Source organism: Papilio machaon, chromosome 8, assembly GCF_912999745.1.
Source record: "Papilio machaon chromosome 8, ilPapMach1.1, whole genome shotgun sequence".
Taxonomy (NCBI): Eukaryota; Metazoa; Arthropoda; class Insecta; order Lepidoptera; family Papilionidae; genus Papilio; species Papilio machaon.
In genome coordinates, this window is record NC_059993.1 from 6815582 (window position 1) to 6836616 (window position 21035).

Sequence of the window (21035 nt, forward strand, 5' to 3'; positions counted from 1 at the left end):
TTTTACCCTTAATGTTGCAATATAATAAGGGAATAGGGGATGAAAATTTGCATAAGAGTAAATGAATATTTTGTAAGTTCCATTTGTTTTGTTGTAATTTTTTATAAGTTTAAATTAAATACCTCAACAACAACAACTAAATTCACGCCCGTAACCCAGAGGGATAGGTAGAGACCAAACACCTACATTTGGTGCGGTCGTGGCACACCTATCTCTATGTCTACATCCATACATCAACGCATAGCACGTCGGTCAAGTAAAATAATAATCCTTAAAAAAATGCTTAACGAAAACAGTATTTCACGCGGACGAAGTCGCGGGCACAGCTAGTTTTTAAATAATTATGCATACGGTAAAGGTAAATAACCGGACGCTACGCTAGGGGCAATTCCGGAGATTATATGACGATCGTTGCCAGTTGGCATTTAAAAGACTTTTTCAAACTTAAGTGGACAGTATCCGTATTATTATGGCAGGATGTTGTAATCACTGTTTTACGCAAGGTTTTATTTTCATTAAGTTGAAGATTGAAAGATAATTAAGAATAAAACTTTGTCTTATAGATATATATAACTTTCATGTAGTGTTTAACATAATTTTGACGTCTAATTGAGAGTCGATTTTCGAAAATTCATTTTTGTTATTAAAAGACAACAAAAATTTCCCATACAAAAGGATACCGGAGGCTTTTTTTCGCCTCAATTTTGTGCTCCGGATTACTTAATCTGGATACACGTAGTCAAGTTATAAATCTACGGATTGTCTATTTTATAAAATACAAAAACCTTCTTTTCAGAAGAAAGATGAAATAAACAAAATCGAGTACCGGTTATGTCCGGGTTAGTTGCAAAATTAAGAAAGTTCGTACATTTAAGTTTGATTGTAGAGTGGGACAGTATTTCTAAAACTTTCAGTTTGCTTGAGAGACAACTTTAATCCTCAATACTTATATGTCAATTTATCATTTACAGCGAAAAAGTATTGTATTGAAATATAACAAGTAGGTATATGTAATATAACAGGTATAAACTTGTTATTGGTTACCCACGATACGTAGTCTAATATATTGCTATTTTGTGAGTCATGTTTGAGTTCAGGTGACGTTCTTAAAGTCAATTATTTTTAAAAAACAATGGCTACTAGTTTTCATCATAAAATTGTGACATTAATGAGATCTGACGCAGTAGTATGATCTCATCGGTTTTGCGAATCTACGTAATTTTTTGTCGTAATTAAGTTACGGTTTGAGCGTACGAAATTTTAAATGAGTTTTAAGTTTCTAATAGAAACTTCTGTTTACAACATTCGTGCAATGCATAATTCTGATGACGAACGTTGTAAACAGAAGTTTCTATTTAAAACTTGAAACTTATTCTTTCTAATTTTATTTTGTACTTTTAGTTTAAGATTATAATTGTTTTTGTTAATCAATAAATTATTGTTCGAATAATTTCAATTAGAGAATTCTATTTTTTTTCTGTTAAATGCTAAGAATCTATAATCAATTAAAATTTAAAATGAAAACTCGTAATAACTAAAGGCTGGAACATAATACATGAATACAGTTAATTAGCTACACACGTCAGTGCGTTGTTATGATTAAAACTGTCACAGGTGGGCACAGTTAATCGAAAAGTTAACTTCGTTAATCGTTAATCCGTTAATTAAAAAATTAACTTCGTTAATCGTTAAAGCGTTAAATTCTCGAAAATTTAACGCAAGTTAAAGTTAATCGTTAACAGTTAACCATACCAAAATTATACATACTAATTTCGCACTTATTGTGGCGACACTTGTTTAAAATAGTAATTTGACTGTACATTCTATAACACATTAGTATTAGAGACAAGTATGAATGCATTATAGTATATTTCATTACGAGTGCGGAAAGCCTGTCATTGCAAAGAGTTCCGACAAATGTCTACCCGAGCCGAGGCGCAGCCAAAGGTGAGGGTTGACAGTAGGAACCAGTTGTAATGACAGTTCCGCACGTGTACTAAACAACTATTTTAATACGGTTGCGAAAAAATTAAGCAATTTATTAGAATAATAAAAAAAAAAACAGTCGAATTGATAACCTCCTTCTTTTTGAAGTCGGCTAAAAACACAATAAACTCAACTAACTAAAATGTTTGAAAAATGGCGCCAACCGTAAAAGAATACAAACTAAGATTTTTTTTGTTTTCTTCGCCCATTCTGGGTAGGCAAAGGGAACCATGCCCAAACAGCCAAGGTTTCAGTAGATTATTTTTATTGATATGAAATGAAAATGAAATTTAATGAGATGAAATAAAATGAAATCTAACCTAATTCATTGAATCAAATCATTAAATCTGATATTGTAACAAATTAGGAGCTTCTTTTTAGAAATATTTGCATGAATCATAAAAACTTCAATGATTTTTTTTTTTGTAAAAACTTCGTGATTGGTTTTTTCTTTTTAATAGACATCATTTTTACAGTTGGGAAAGAGAAGGCACGAGTAAAAAGTGTTTTAAAACAGTTGCTCAAAAAGTGGCGTATTGCAGGGGCGAAGAGCGTTCGGGATGTGGGCTATTACATACTCATGCTTTTATATACTCGTAATTAAATATACTATTTCGAACCTTCTTTTGTTTTGGTCCTGTTGGTCACGTCTTTCCCGGATGCTCTGATGCATCACACTTGCACGCGAACTTCACAAATATCAATTATCAACTCGTTGGTTCACCATTCGAGTCGCCGACAGTCGCCCAACATAGTTGAACTTACGAGCGTGGCGTGGCACGTAATTTAAACAAAATGACAGCACGTCTCCAAGTTTCTAATTTAACGATTAACGGACTTTTATTAACGGAAGTTGAGTTTAACGGAAGTTAACAAAAGCGTTAACACTTTTTGAAGTTAACTTAAAAGTTAATCCGTTAAGCAAAATGTTAACTTCGTTAATTAACGATTAACGGATTAACGAGTTAATGCCCAGCTCTGAAAACTGTTTAAAGCACGTGTATCCCGAACTGTGAACTGTTGTTATAGAAACAAGAAGCTTTATTCTATTTATTGTTAAACAGTAACACACCTCGTATTAGATATTTTAAATGCGTTCTATCTTACATACTTCTTACTTATAAATGTGAATGTTGAGATGGATGGATGAGGGATGGACGGATATTTGTTATTAGGTATCTCCAGAACATTTATACGTTCTAATTTCGATGAAATTTGGCATAGATGTGGAACATAATCTGAAAGAACACATAGTTAACTAATTAAGTTTTTTTTAATTCCGCGCAGACGGTGCCGCGGGTGACAACTAGTATAGTATAGTGAACAAAGATTTTGAACCAAGCAAATTGTATGATTTTTTTTTTGATTAATTAAATTATAAGAGACTTTTTAAAACGACATTCCGAGTTATTTATTTCTTAGTAAACGGACAGGTTAGAAAGTTAGTGTAATACAGAAAGACATTTTGTATAAGTTAGCCGCAATACGAATATATTGTCTCAACCATGTTGAATCGTTGTCATCTGGAACTCTGTGTCTATAGCTACCATTGTGACGTAAGTTCTCGTACTACGTTCAATATATTGGTAGTACTTCATTAAACATTTTGTACGCTCGATTGCGTCAAACAAACAATGGATGGTATTGTTATGTTGTCAACCAAGACAATGTGTCTGACGTCTGATAGATTTAAAGGAAATTACATTTTAAGTATAACATATTTATTCATTCTCAGTTTCAACTTTCAGTACGATTCAGAAGTTTTTCAGTTTTTCAGGATTAATCTAAATTCAATTAAATATGTTTTTTTATATATTCTTCCTTATAAGAACCAAAACCCGTTGCATTTTGCTATCGTATACTTTAGAATTAAGATCTTTGTAAAATATAAAAAAGTAAAACGTGAAAAACTTGAAGCGTAATTAAAATCTATTATCGTAAAAGATGAAAAGATTTCCTTTTTAAAATTTTCCATTGGAAATTTATCTTATCTAGTACTTCTTGCGGTACTTTTCCTTTCCTTTGACTCATCCTGTATAAGGTTTTATCAACCGTTACTCATTTGTCCTCGCAACTACAAACAGTAAGATGTAACGATAAAAGATCCGAGCTGTAACCTTCGGAGACGAGACGTGCTTATGTCAAGCGAAGTGAGCGTGCGCCACATTTCCTGTGTATTAAGTGACATAATGTATATATGTAATACTATGCTTCTGATAGTTTCGTAGAATTCAACCACATCACCACTTAACATCACGCGGAATCGTGGTTAAACAATGTCTAATTCTTTATCAAAATACCAAGGAGCGGCTGTCAGCCAAAGCAAATAATATCTCTGCTCCATTCAAATGTTAAAATTAAAATTTTTGATCCGTCTTGTGGCGTTGGATATACATTTTTAATATGTGTTAATATTTGCTTTATACTAGTTGTCGCATGAGACTCCGTCCACACGAAATTTAAAAAAAAAAAGTTAATAAGCCTATGTGTTCTTTCAGACTATGTTCTACATCTGTGCAAAATTTCATCAAGATCTCTTGAGCTGTTTCGGAGATACCTTCTAACAAACGTGAATCCATGTAAACTTTGCGCATCTTATATTAGGTCCTTACATATGAAATTGGCGTTTTTCGTACTGGCCACTTTAATCACGAATTTCTCCTCTTTGGTAAGGAATTCCAAATTCAAATTTGTACAGCTATAGACTCATATATTTGTGGTTCGATGACCGTCATTCATTTGTTTTTTTTTCTTCTGTTTTTTTCTGTTAGCGTCACTCATTTTACAAAATGGAAAACTTAAAATATCGCATTATTTACGAGTACGAGTTCCGCCGTGGCACTAGTGCTGCGGAAACGACTCGAAGGGTGAATGATGTGTATGGCGGTCGTGTTACAAAAGAAAACACAGTTCGTTTTTGGTTCCAACGATTTTGTTTTGGAAATTTCGATCTGCAGAACAAGCCCCGTGGACGGCTTGAGGCTCAAGTTGATAATGAAGAGTTGAAGGCTATTGTGGAAGCGGATCCATAGCAAACCACGTCCGAGTTAGCTGCAGGCTGCGATGTTAGTGATAAAACTGTTTTAATTCACTTGAAGCAAATTGGGAAGATTAAAAAGCTTGAAAGGTGGGTACCTCACGAATTGACTGAAGCAAACCGGCAAACGCGCGTCGACTGTTGCGTTACATTACTAAACCGGCACAATAATAAAGGTATTTTAAACCGAATCATTACCTGTGATGAAAAATGGGTTCTTTACGATAATCGGAAGCGCTCAGCGCAATGGTTGGATCCTGGCCAGCTAGCCAAATCCTGCCCCAAGCGAAAATTAACCCCAAAAAAGTTACTTGTAAGCGTTTGGTGGACTAGTGCCGGTATTGTTCATTACAGTTTTCTCAAATCTGGCCAGACTATTACGGCTGATGTCTATTGTCAGCAATTGCAAACCATGATGGAAAAGCTAGCGGCTAAACAACCTAGGCTGGTCAATCGCTCCACGCCACTGCTGCTTCACGACAACGCTAGACCACACACTGCGCAACAGACGGCTACTAAATTAGAAGAGCTTCAATTGGAAATTCTAAGACATCCTCCGTACTCCCCGGACCTTGCTCCAACAGATTACCATTTTTTTCGAAATTTGGATAACTTCTTGCAAGGGAAAAAATTCAACTCCGATGGGGCAGTCCAAATAGCCTTTAAAGATTTTATTGATTCCCGTCCGACTGGTTTTTTTAGTAAAGGGACCAATGACTACCTATGAGATGGCAAAAGTGCATAGAAAATAATGGTTCATACTTTGATTAATTAAATATATTATATTAAAAAATATTCGACTTTTTGTTCCTCTCATACAAAACGCCAATTTCATATGTAAGGACCTAATATATATATATAAAAGAAAGTCGTGTTAGTTGCACTATTTATAACTCAAGATCTGTCGAACTGCTGCTGCTTTAGCTGAAAATTGATGGAGAGGTAGCTTAGAACTAGGAGACGGACATAGAAACTTTTTTATCTTGTGTGCATTTTTTTTGACGTGTGCATTTTGACGAAGTCGCGGGTACAAGCTAGTTTATAATATTAGTAAGATAAGTATGATTTGAATTTTAGAAACAAGGTTAGAGTAGGTATGTCAAATTTTTCCAGAACATCAAATCAAGTCTATAAACACGGTATAAACAATAAATACGTAGGATGTTTATCATTAAGAATTTTCCATTCTCGTCTTAAATTGTTTATTTGCAGTAACTTAAAACAGTTCAATGATTTCGTCATGACATCTTGTATGGTTTTAGCAGTGAATGTACTGTAAGTTGATAAGACAATGCGTAGTAGAGTTATTATTAAGAAGATTTCTTTGTCTCTATATTTACAGATTTTAGTATTAATAAAAAAAATGTGATAATTTAGACATAAAAATTGACTTTCAGACTTTTTTTAAATTTAAATATCCATACAGCTAAAGTCTATTTTTGTTATTGATCTGTTAATGGAAGAAATAACACAGTTATGTTTTGATAAGTTTGTGGACGCGTCGAGATAGCATTGATTGGGGGAAGGTTCCATGCGAGTACGATAACAGTAGATAGGAAAGTCAGGGGTCGAACGCCGGCTATATTGGTATGATAATACTATCGCGCCCCCTGCGGATCACTATGTTGATAATCCGAAACAAACTAACGTTATCGAATGTTCATAATGAAACTTATGAAATATTGGGAAAATGTTACATCATGAGTACATTAACTACCTATATTTGGAACAGGTCATTGACTTTCTTGCACGATTAGTGACATAATGAAAAATGGAGAACATTAGAAGCTATGTAGTATGAAAATAGTGACAAAGGTGTTTCAGAGTTACACTAAATAAAAACCCATTACTTTTGAACACTCACAACCATAACATAACTCACCCTGGTAACGAAGAGGGGTAGGCAGAGACAACGGACCTCTATTTGACGCGGTCCAGTCACACCTCTCTCGCTTCTTCTATATTCATCCATCTGCGTATACACGCACGTCGGTTTCGGGTGCTCTGAATACTCTGGTTTACAATTCAGGACTTTTATAAATTACACAAGTTTTACACTAATTTACTAGCTGTCTTTGTGTTCTTCTAGACTACGTTCTACATCTATGCGAAATTTCATCGACATCCATTGAGCCGTTCTGGTGATACCTTCAAACATCCATCCATCCATCCATCTAAACATTCGCATTTATAATATTAGTATGATATGATAGTGTAAAATGACCCTAAGTAAAAAAAAAATTTTTTTTTTTGAGGAGTACAAATACGTTCACGGTCAGTAATGTTTATAAATTGTTTAATTGCTTACAACCAATAACAAGAGACTCTGAGTGTGTGTTTAGTATATTTTGAGGTCGGAAACTATTTTTAATGAAATAAACCTTGAGTGAAGTATTTAAGTCAACGTGCAATTAATCTCAATTCAAAATAATCTTAATGGTCCTGTGAAAAAATACGTTGTAATTATATTTCAGATAATAGGAACAAGGAGTTGTAGTCATTTTTTTTCAACCACCAATTATTTTTCATTCCACCATATTTATTTTACTTTTCCATGAACTGGAAAGTATTTTTTGCATGAATGTTAATTCATTTTCTTTAAAATAAATGAAAGAAGAATGAAGAAAGAATGGTTTTAAATAAAAATACACTATTACAGACTTCAATTTCTAATCTGTAAGATCAAAAATTCGCATTCAAAAATTTGTGTTTTAGTACGTTAGGATCACTGTTTTTGTTACAAAAATTCCCATTAAATTATTTTGTGAAGTTTTTCTTGTTATTTTGAGTATGTACGCATACATCATATTTCAAGTGACGTCATTTAGAGGACAGTATGGCGCGATGTAGATAATTATGTTGTTAATGTTATTTTATTTTGATGAATGTAACTACGTCATCTATGGCCTCTTGGCGGTGTAATCAAACGATTTTATCCGCAATGTTTGTACGTAGTTGTGTTCTAGGTTAACGTTTTACAACTACGTCTTTACAATTACTTTTAACATACGTCAAGAACAGGTTTCGCATTTCTAGAGCCGTATTAAGTTTTTTTTTATTAAAACTTCCGTCTTGTTGTTAGACTTTGATTATCTGAGCTAGGTTTCATTAGAAATATATTTGAAGGAACGATGGAGACTAGAATGGAATAGAATAGAAATTTTGTTTATTTTGATTGAAGGCCGTCTCAATTTAGCTCTAACTATTCCGGTTTGTTTTGTTTATATGCATTTCTATATAAATTAATGTACGACAAACGTACATATAAAGGAAATCTTTTATCGCAACGTACGAGCTTATATTTATTTCGGCAATTTCTTGTTGTGCCCATGAACAGTGAAACTTTATGGATAATACGAAATATCATTTCCTGAAAGATTTCATACGAAATGATATTATTAAGATAACATTGAAACAATTTCCTTGTGATCTTTCCTTAACGATAATAATAAGTTTTATTGAAAATCTATAAACTATGATAATTTGTTTTCGAAGTTGTAAAATTCAATGATAACATTCTTGGAGGCTAATCTAAATTTTTAAGACCTTATTGGATATGGCTCTTGCTTTTTTATGGCTACTGTTTGAAACAAATAAAATATTTACGAGCTAACTACAAGATGTTTATTATGTTTATGTAAATTCATAGTACATATTTATGTTACACCATCTTCGTATTATGCAATAATGTCAATTCTTTACATTGTCATATCACGTATGGATAACACTAAAATGACGTCTGTGAACTGTTCTTATAAAGCTGTTTTCATTTTCCATAACAACATGTTTACGTTATATTTTTGGTACGTTTATCATCGTTTACTAATTAACCTCAACCTTTTCAATATATTAAACAGAAAGTGCAAAGATTATTTTATATATTAATATAATAATTTATGACGAAACACTTATTAATACGAAAAGGAATATCATTTGCCGATAATTCATTGCTCCATAAATAAAATTAGTTAAATTTATCGCTATTTAAATTATTTTTTAATTATGCTTTAAATTTTTTTTATTGTTACTTTTATTTACTTTTATTTTAAGATATTTTTTTTTTCGTTTTTATTTAAATCACGTTTTTATTTTTTATTTCAGAATCGGATCTCACTGGGCTATCGCATGTCGGTAAGTACATCATACTTTTTAAATCATTTTTACAAAGGAATATTTCTAAGTAGCTTAAGGGAATCTGAATTTGTTTTTTTCTTTATTTTCGATGATTTACACCAAAACCTTAACCTTACTAATATAACTATGCATAACTCAAGATTGCGTTAACTATAATCGTATACCGTATTATATACAGCAAATTAAAACAATTAAAAAAGTAGTTGAAAAATTAAACGTTTATTTGAATGAATACATTTTCAAATTAATTTTAACGCGCAAAGTATAAGGGATTTCCTTCATAATTTTAATACATTATTGGATTACGATTAAACAGCAGTAAACAACGTTGTTTTTTTTTAAGAGATAAAAGATAACAAAAGCAATGATGATGACAGTTCTATCTATGGTCAGTTATTAAGATAATAACAACCCTATAATCGATATCGCTCGATAAAGTGAAGTCACTTAATCTTAATTTTAATCTTAAGTATGATGTAGTCTTAAAACATATCTGGAAAGTATCGACAACATTGGGAAAATATCAATATAGTGCGATAATAATTAAATTTTAAACATAAATAAAAAAATTAGATGATTTTTTTATGAATGTAATCCACATAATGTATGTACCACTTCTGGATTAAATTTACGTATTTATTTACCTTAAGAAAAATTTGTTGAGATAAAAATTTTACAACTTTTACAACATATTATCGTAACAATTAGATTAATTAATTAATTAACTAGTTGGTGCCGTCACCGGACGATCACACGTGAGTTAAGCCGTTTCTTAATTAATTAATCATGATGTCTCACGAAAGTTTAAGCAATTTAAGTAACAATTAGATGTCAGAATTTATGATTGTTACAAATAAGCAAATATAAATTATATTTATAATATCTAGCGATAAATATTTTTGTCACTCTTCTAATAATCTTAATTTAATCGGGTGATGAAACAAGATTATAAACATATGATAATGTCAGCGTCAACATGTTTATCTCACAAAATATTATGTTTATTTCTAATAATATACATTATGTATCTAATATTATTATATTTACTTATTAGATAGAAATTATCTAATGAATAAATTTCCAGCTTCAAGTTTAAGGGCTTATAGTTCGATCTATGATGATCATATTTGAAATATATATTATTTTGCTAATTTCATTTTGCATATTTCCGAAAATATGCATATCTAATATATAAAATTCTCGTGTCACAGTTTTCGTTGCCATACCCCTCCGAAACGGCTTGACCGATTCTCATGAAATTTTGTGAGCATATTCAGTAGGTCTGAGAATCGGCCAACATCTATTTTTTTTTTTTTTTTAACTGCGCGCGGACGGAGTTGCGGGCGACAGCTATTAATTTATAAGAATAATGTCAGAGAAATTATCTAATTATTTTAATAATAAAAAAAAATACATTCTAATCTTTTATTCATATTATTACGACAACAAAAAAAAAGACTTGACGTAAACAGACATTGACAGCTTCCGACATGCTCTAAGCGAGCAATGGATTGTTATCGTTTTTTATTCCTATTGATTATCCGTGAGATAAACAAAAAGTGCTGTTATTTTGCTTATTATTATGAAGTATTTAATTATTTAACAATTTAACTAAGATTCAAGCGAAATTACTGCCATTGTATTGAATGTAAATTGATAACTAAAACGGCGACCATATTGTATTATGTATAGTGTGCTATATTGTTCTCATGTAAGTGACTTTTTGTTTGTCTTTTTGAGAATAAATTCTTTAAACCTAAACCTAACCCTATAAAATATAAAGATCTTAATTTGGTAACCATTATTGATATCTTTTCTGTTTGTAAGAGACTCGTATCGAATCTTTAATATAGCATCTATATTGTTTCATAACAAGAACATTTATCAAATAAAATCTGAGCGGAGGATGTAACTAATAAATTACAAAGGAAATTTCCAGCCACACAATTGCATAGAAAATATTCCAGAGTACTATAGTACTTATGTTTCACAGTAGAACAGCGGGCATGCGTTTCAATTAAGGCCTATAACTGTAATTGGCCCGGTGTAGTTGGCCGCAATATGCGGTAACGGAACACACAAAAAGTATAAAATGCATAACACGTGTTATATTAAAGTTGATATAGTTATATTCTTATATCTTGGGGGCTCTTAGCGGGGCACGGAGGGAGAGCACGGTGCAGTGTACCGTTGATCTTGAGCCGCCAAGATATTTGAAAAGAAGAATAATAGTATATATCTAGATGAAATTATGAATGCTCTGCTAGATGTTACTCGTGAATATGGTATCTTAACATTCATTTCTACAAAAATTTGTGTTTTCTAGCCAATGCTTTTAAAAGTAAATCACAATAAGGAAATTATACCTCAGTTTTTAAGCTCTTTGTAGATGAAATACATTAGCCCTTTAGGATGTTTAACTAGCCGTTTTTAGTATTAAATTGTCTAATTAGTTTTCCCAATAACTAACCTGAAATCTGAAATCTGAAATTTCAAGTACGGCTTAATAATTTGAAGTGTGGACAGGAAATAAACAGCATCTGGCATACTTCCAAAAGATTTAATACGGCATTATTTTACTAACACTTAAAACAATGGAAGTGATTATCATACGCCGACAAAACAAAGACGGATTAAAATAAACTTTAACGTATATTTGGATGTAACAATGGCGATCCAGATGAGTTGTACCGAGTATATAGTCTTTCTTTTTCCAGATGTTAATAATAATAATTTAAATATCGAATAAATATGTATCGAATTTATATAGCGACACTTGTAATAATACAAATTGTATTCTATAGTCAAACAAGTATATCTGGCCCGGTGAGGGAGGCGCTGCTATCACGGTTAGTGCTGTCCGAAAATATGTAAAACCTATATAGGCATAGAAAATGACATAAAAGAAAAAAAAACATGCCAGTTTATTACTACTGAAAATATAGAATTCTTTTTTTTTTTGCAAGAAATAGATTGACAACGATTGAAATTAAAGACATATAATTTAACGGCGTACGTTAAAAAAAATGGAAAAACCATTATCATTTGATCGTTTGAGTCTTATTGCAATCATTTCTGAGAAGGAGCAATCTTGTTTTGTTTGTGAAGACTATTTTTGTTTTTCTGAGACGCAGTGCGTTTTGTTTTGGCGGTTTGAAGCTGTCCAGAAAGTACTAATTTGAACATAGATTAATACATACTTATTACGTTTGAGATTTTTATATTATATGATATTTTAACACTGCATACTTTTTTATTTGAACGGTAAGAAATAAGGATTAATTGAACAAGGAGTAATTGTATTTAATCGAAGCATAATTCATATAGAAAATTTATTTAAATTTCTGTTTTAAAAATTAAAATGTTTTAATAATTGTAATATCCGATCACCTTCATGTCCAATCCAGTGATCATTTTATAAATTAACGAACAGGAACAAACATTAATTAATGCATGAGTTACACAATCAATATGTTATGTTATCCGACATAACAAACATTGCAATTGTTTAATTGCGCAACATAACATAATTGAATTGCAATTAATACGATAGTTAATATCAATTGTTGAAGAATATAAAGTAGTCTCTGTAAGTAGAGTGCTCTGTGATGGGAAACAATTAAAATCGACTGGATTATTTGTGTAAGGCGAAAAAAGATCGGGCGAAATGTGCGCAGTAACCTCGCGGTACGGCATTGAAGAATGTTTATCGAATAAGTTGATTACATCACTAGGTGAAAATTAACTATGTTATCTTTGGAGATTGTATGTTACGACTGTATTTTGGTTTATCATTGATTGTGATCTTAGTACTGTAATTCCCCCTGATTTGTCTCGGAAAATATTATGGAAAAGTACTTATTATAATACGATATAAACATAGATAAGGGTATTAGAATCAATATGATATTATCAGTCTATTCATAGAAATGGACTTTTTATTCATTATTATCTATCGCTGTATATAAGTTTATGATTGTTGTGATTATTTTATATTATGTTAGTAAACAAATTCATACGAAATCAAAACAGAATACATTTTTTGTCTTATGTTAATTAACATTAAACATGTCAATATTTTCATGCTCTGAAACTAGGTAGTGTTCCTAGCATGCAACCTTATAATAACATGCTAAGGCAACTTTTGATATATCTTATTTATAAAGACAACATAGTTCACATTTTCTCTCACAAGTTCAATTTCACTGAATGAATTCCCCCCGGGTTTTATACAATGCATAACACAAAAAAAACATTAAGCGCAAGCTAAAATATCACTTACATATTATGTTCACAAGACGGTCGGTCACCTTAGCGCTAGTGACAAACCACTGCGGTTTATATAGTTTTAAATTTTTGCAATATTTTTTTTGTAAAACTGTATATTGGTAATAAAATATATAAAATATTTATGTTTTTAATTTACAACGATTATTATAAAATATTTTATTGCTACGTAATTGATAAAATGGGTAAAAAGTTTCGATTTTGAGCAGTATACTTGATCACGGATATTCCCCTACCAATCTCTAGGCAAATAGTTTGTTATAAGCTCTACTATGGAGGCTGATAATCACGTTGATTTGATGAAAAACAACTTAAACTGTCAGTTTTTAATAAATCATTATCAAATACATAATATGACGTCACGAACATAACCGTGCGGAAAAACACTACAAGGCAATAACTTAGGACGACAGTTCACTTCTTTGAAGAACAAATTTCATTATTGTAAAACCACATAGAAAAAAAATTCCACTAAACATGGAAATGTTCGAATCCAATCGTTCACAATAACTTGAACTCGTGTCCTTCTTTTGTGCTAACACTAACATGTATTGCAAATGTATTTAAAGTAAGGTTATAATTTACGTTTCGTGACCAATATGGTTTTTGTTCTTTGTACTAAAAACATTTGTAGAGACGTATAATACGAGTAGAATGGTAAGAGTAATGGAATATTTTAGTTTTTGCTAAAAGAATCCTCGTCATTATACGACGGAAACACTGACGCTAATATGTCCCTATCAATCAAATCCATTGTTGTTTCTAACGTACGTCCATTTAAAATTTTCTATGTCAAAAAATATTTTTTATTTTCTTAAACTCATTCTTATGAGTTCAGAATTAAACAATAGTAATGAGGTATCAAATTTCAGTACTCGTGGCCAATGAGATTTTATAGAAATTAATTAAAAATTTTTTTGCTCTCGTCGTCTATAGTTCACTGAAAACAAGAAAACATTTAAATTAAAATTGACAGAATCATAATGTTAGATGATTGTTAATTTTACTTATCTTAAATTCACCAAAGAAACGTAACATATAATAACATACAGGTTTCTAATCTCTGACTGATTAAATTCTAAGATGTACACCAAATCCATGTGACTTAATGAGGGGAAAAACGAATAAATTGTACTGACAATCAAAGACTAACTTATCATAATTTCCTAGAGTTGTATAACCAGTCGTGCAAATAGAAAATAGATCCAAGAACCCTAACTGTCAAATGTAATAACATAAAATTATAAACAGGAAAATTGCAATATGATTGTAACTTTCTTAAAACAGGTTTAAGTTATTAAGATACGGTTTTATAAGACTGGTTTGACAACACAAACTGATATAACTTATATCTGTTATCTATAAACTTGATGCTACAGATTTCTACAACTTAATAGGAATAAAGACTGAGATAAAAGAGTATATAGGTATTTCGTTTTGCATCGCATAACTAGATGGTGTTAGTGTAGCTTGAGTATGAAAACCGCGTGGTTCGAGTGAGCGTTAGATTTAAATTTAAAGCGCTTGTTACATTACCGAAGGTTTATCGATTTCCTTTGAACCTAAGTAAATGGTAAAGAGTAATGTTACATTAGACCTTGTATTTCATATCATGCTGATAAACGTTCAATGAAAATGGGCCAATGGCAACGGAATTAGAATATTTAAATTGCGAGTTGTAATAATTCTTGCATTTGTCTAGCCTTTATTCTGTAGGCCGGAGTTAAAACGTCAATAAATCCAATACTGAAAGATACACTAGTAAACATCGGACTCAAATATACGGATAAACTATTGATATTAAAAAGCGAAACATTTAATATGTAGTAACTGAAATATGGTAAGATTCGTAGCAGAAAACCATTGACAACGATCAAATTTCGATCTTTAGTTCAAAATAGACGGTTGCAGAAACGGTTAAAAAAATCTTGTGACGTAGTGATCGGATGAGGCGTGGGCGACCGATTTTGTTTCACAATGTCACTAGCTGGGGTTACCACATGCTTTTATTAAAAAAGAAATGCTATTTTATATATTTAAAAATAGCTTCAATACGAAATTTAACAGCTGTTGCGTGAACCTTTAGTTAACTGACAGCAGTATATAATTTTATAGCTCAGTCATTTTGAATACGATTTGACAAGATTACATTAGCTGAGTAGTTTGTATGCAAGTAGTTCAAGATCAAACATTAAGACTTATGGGTTTAATTTGAGTACTTCAGATTACAGATATATTAAATGTACATAAATTTATCTAAAGCGTAATAAAATATTTTCCCTTGACTATATTATTTACATGAAAAATAATCTTAACAGATTTATCAATTTTAAGGATATTTTAAATTGTATTAGTTATTTTTATTTTGCTAAAACGCTTGGAGTGTTCTATTTGTTCTGTTTTTCTATTAGGCTATTGAGATATTTTATAAAAGCTGAAATAAAGAACCTATTTTTGAGTCCAGTGATACGCAACACTTCGTCATTCAATGAAATTACCGCCATTTAAAAATAGCTCTTATTCCATCGTTATATGTATTCAATTATTACTTTGGCAGTAATTTCCCCGCGTAATTTGCGCATTTATTTCAAAACGGTGGCGTAATGCGTCGTAGATGCGAAACACATGATAGTGACGTATCCGTCTGGTGTTGACGTATCCGAATTTTGCATATGCACAATGCAATATTAATACAAAATTGATTTGATAGCCAGTTAAGAACTAAGACTTCAGATCCCATGATCCAATTATGATTAGTTTCTTTCTAATGTTAATTATAGGTTTGTGAAAAGGTGTTTGTCAGATTACATACAATAACAAAACGTGTTTGTCAAATAATTTAATAATATGCAGCTTTGTTTGATGCTGTCATCGTATTATCAAACAAACTTGACAAAAAATTTATAGTTTATTGCGCGTTTTAAACAAAACAAAGGCAACTTATTATGTACAGCACGTTTTATGTATATAGTACTAATGTGTTGAGTTGGTTTATATATGAGTCATTTTTGTTTATTGTTAATTTATGCGTGGTCAAGCCATGCATAATTTAAACATAAACATTAAAGTACCATGGCAACTAAAATCTTGATATAAACCTATTTAAATTATTACATTTTGATTAAATTGTAGCGTAGAAAATCGTATTTGTTGTACTTCAGTATGAGCTGTAATAAGCAATTATTATAGATATATAACTGGAGGCACGTGTGGCATTTGAAAGAAGAAGAAAAACAGAATTAATAATTAATTTAAATTAACTATTAATTCTGTTTTTCTATTGCTGTAATGATAATGTAAAAAGTCTTTGTCATTGAATAACGAGTATTCAATAAGTAAGGCTCCAGCTTTACTTACTTATTGGAATAGAAGCTAGACGCGTGACCGTTTCACGTGTCTCATAAGATATTCAACTCGGCCTATGTTGGAATATATTTCTTCTCCATACTGATCGATAAACGTGAAGGCTACTACATGATGAGTTGTATTTGAGACCTTGATCGTCACTAGGATTTCCATACGTACCTGTTTTATTTTAGGGACTGACATTTTTTTAAATAACGAGACATGCAAAATATATTTGAATAACGAGTTTTTTTAAGACATTTAAATTGGTTAATATATATCTTGGAATTAAACATTAAATGGTAAAATTGACTTCTACAGAATGTCGTAAGAGGTGACGAAAGCAGAAGACATTGTTAAAAAATATGGACATGGTATTTTAAAACTAACTTGATTATTTAGATTTTTAATTGATCGTTAAGAAAAACGTTTGCTCCAAAACGTGAACTATCAGAAAAAATGGAAGCTAAAAACTATTTTTCAATCTTCAGTGTGCTATAAATATTAAATGAATTATTTAAATTTCTATAATATGTTTTAAGTAGTACGTACACTAATAAATCAACTAAGTACGTATGTAACTAAACAAATATGTAATTACAAACTTATTTTCGTATGTGTTGTTTTGTAGCCACCCTAGTCAGCCAATAACCTTGGCACGGTCCGCCATCACAACGCGACGTTGTTCCTACCGATGTTTGCATTGGGAGGCTAAGGAGTCGGGACGACTGCATTGAACTTGACCTCTCATGAATATTTCAAGTCCAACATGTTTTCACGGTTAAATGATATCGATGGCCTGACCACTACTTACGATGTAATACCACAAAGATTTTAACTGACCATTCTTGGATAATCTTTATTTTACCTTTTTGCAGCATTCATCATTAAAAAAAATTCAGTCGAATTGATAACCTCCTTCTTTTTGAAGTCGGCTAAAAATACTAAGAACTTTTTCGTGATATTTATCCATTGCTTACTCAATTATGTTATGACAAGCGAGCTTTACATTTTATAAAATTTACGAGCTCACTGTATGTAGCTAAATAGTTTATTGACTAGTAATTGGACATCTAATGATGTACTGATTCTATGTATAATAGACAGTATTTCGTGATCAAATTTAAAAGCTGTACTCATTTCAATTAACACATTAAATTTGCGGCCACCAAATATAAATCCAAAAAAACTTCATTTTATAATTTTAATGTCTTAGACTAACAAGAACTAATAGCGCAATTAATTATTTAGTATGAAGGAATGATTTAATGATGTTTATAAAACACCAATACTAAATTATCTTTATTTATTTGCTGATTGCTTAATTTGAAGATCTTTATATTTTTAAATCTATTTTTAACACGTTGTAAATCATCAAATCCTGTAATGTATAATCTATATATATAAAAGAAAGTCGTGTTAGTTACACTATTTATAACTCAAGAACGGCTGAATCGATTTGACTGAAAATTGGTGGGCAGGTAGCTTAGAACCAGGAAACGGACATAGGATAATTTTTACCCCGTTTTCTATTTTTTATTCCGCGCGGACGGAGTCGCGGGTAAAAGCTAGTATTTAATTAAATAAAAGAAAAGTAACATTATTCGAAGTAAAATAGAATAGAGCTAAAGACTTTGGACAACATCGAGACCGAAGACCCTGACGAGAAGCATGACTGCAGATTCTAATACTAATGTATTATTTTATATTATACTAGCTTTTACCCGCGACTCCGTCCGCGCGGAATAAAAAAATAGAAAACGGGGTTAAAACTATCCTTTGACCGTTTCCTGGTTCTAAGCTACCTGCCCACCAATTTTCAGTCAAATCGATTCAGCCGTTGTTGAGTTATAAATAGTGTAACTAACACGACTTTCTTTTATATACCTATATATAGATATACCATATCTTTCAAAAATCGAGATGTTTCAATGAGAAGTTTCGTTAATAACAAATCTTCATTTAAAAAACAGTTAACCTTTTTAATTTATAACTGTTTAGAATGTTTGTGACAACCAAGGTCTGTAGGGATTGACACATGCTGAGATGAAAGTTAATTTCGATCGTATTAACTAAACGTCGACCCAGAGCTGTCTCGACCGGCGTATACGTGACGCAATACTGGACCTTCACTGTTAGTTGTTGTTTATATAGGTTACTAAACGTTAATTTCATGTACTTATGAGCTAATTTCCTTTAGCAATATAACCAATTGGAATGCTTGAGTCGTTGCATTGTGCATAGAGATACTGAGATTACATAGATACTGGTTTAAACCATTTGAAATAATTTTAATATGGAATTGTAGAAATTAATAGAATATTTATTTATCTTTGATGTTAGCATAAAAGTAAATATTATTCGTTCTTTGTTGTTCTTCTTTTTACTTTGTTTTTATGTTTTGATGATGTTTATTTTTCATAAATAATTTGTAAATAAAACTTACCTGTACTTTATCAATCTAGTTAGTAGAACACGTCCTTGCTCTGTATTTTGTGTCAATGTGATAATATTATCAGAGACAGCGGAATTTTTTTAAATATCTGTATATTTTCTCAAAAAAAAAAATATATATTTTAATCAAACAAAATCTCCAATATGTTATCACCGGTTGAAATTATTTTCTAGGGTATTCCCACTATCTTATTGAATACGCAGATATTTTGGGGTAATTTATCAATACGTTTCCTAGCAATGTGTTCGAGTATGTAAAACAATTTTATTGCACTGTGGGATTTTTTTTAGAATTCTCCCGTAACATATTATTCTGGAGTAAACTATTGAGGAATAGTGATGGGCAGATGATAAAAACTCAAAAGATATTAACTCGAGTTTTTATCCGAAATGGATAAAAAACCGTTTTTACCCATTTTTATCGGGTATTTATCCAAAGCAGTGGATATTTATGTTTTTGCGAATCTAATATTTATTTTATAGTACAAAAACACACGTATTTATGATCTTTTAGTATACACGCACAAATTCACAATAATAAAAGACATCGCTTGACTACAGAAAAGCTGCAAAAATTACTTTTGTTAAATATAATTGGAATATGTTTCATTAAATTGAAGAGAGTGAAAATTAAACTCAAGTTAAAGTTATTTGTTAAAAATTAACCATACCAAAATTATACTGCTTTTGGGGCAGAGAGAAATAGGTAAAAAAAAATCAGTCGAATTGATAACCTCCTTCTTTTTGAAGTCGGCTAAAAACAAGAAGATCCCTTGATGTATTTTGATAATATGCACGAATTGCACAAATTTTTGTAAATTGAATTTACCATTACACACTTAGTATGACGACACTTGTTTCACTATACATTCTCTAAGACATTCATTCGATCTGTTCACACTTGATTATTTTGATTGCAATTGAACCTGGAGTCAGTTAGTGGTATTCGTACCTAAATTATTAGACTAAGTGTAAAAGTATAAATGCAGAAAAGTGTTTCCGATCCTTTTTTTGATTTTGTCCTGTTGTTCACGTCTTTCCCGGACGCTCTGATGCATCAAACTTGCTACCGAATTTCACCATATTATATCCATTATCAACTAGTTTGTTGAAAATTCGACTCGCTGACAGCCGCCGAACATAGTTGAACTTACGAGCGTGGCATGGCGCGTTATTTTAACAAAATGACAGTACGTCTACAAGTTTCTAATTTAACGATTCATCATCATCATCATCATCAACCTGCCCTATCCCTATGGTCGGCACAGTATGTACTACTCCTTCATACATCTCTATCAGCCGTCATATCTGAATTTACCCCCTTCATACACATATCCTCTTTTCGACAATCCATCCATACTTTCTTTGGTCTTCCTCTACCTTTAGCAAGCTTTTAGCCATCCACATTCAATTGTTTATATGAACATCATCCCTCCGCATAACATGACCAAACCACGCTAACCTTCTGCTCCTCAATTTCTCGATGTAACGATCAACGGAGTAAATTATCGGGAGTCGAGTTTAACGGAAGTTAATTTTATTAAACGTTAACACTTTTTCAAGTTAAATCAAAAGTTAATCCGTTAAGCAAAATGTTAACTTCGTTATTTACGATTAACGAGTTAATGCCCACCTTTGATTAGATGCTTTTATTTGAACTACTTATTAATATTTTAAAAATATAGTTCCAAAAATAGTTTTTTGTGCACTAATTATTATTATTATTGCTATCACATTACTTTAGCATAAGTATTTTGTCAAATTTTAACATTAATATTACATACGAGGAGGT

The 21035-nt window shown here is 31.2% G+C and overlaps 1 protein-coding gene across 2 annotated transcripts in view; it reads left to right on the forward strand.

Annotated features, from left to right (window-relative positions):
• The window catches only part of LOC106720332, a 153381-nt gene that overhangs the window by 77118 nt on the left and 55228 nt on the right, over positions 1 to 21035 (forward strand). For both annotated transcript variants that reach the window (XM_014514970.2, XM_014514971.2), the window contains one exon: positions 9125 to 9154. In XM_014514970.2, the coding sequence (XP_014370456.1) occupies positions 9125 to 9154 (30 nt within the window). The remainder of the gene's footprint in view (positions 1 to 9124; positions 9155 to 21035) is intronic.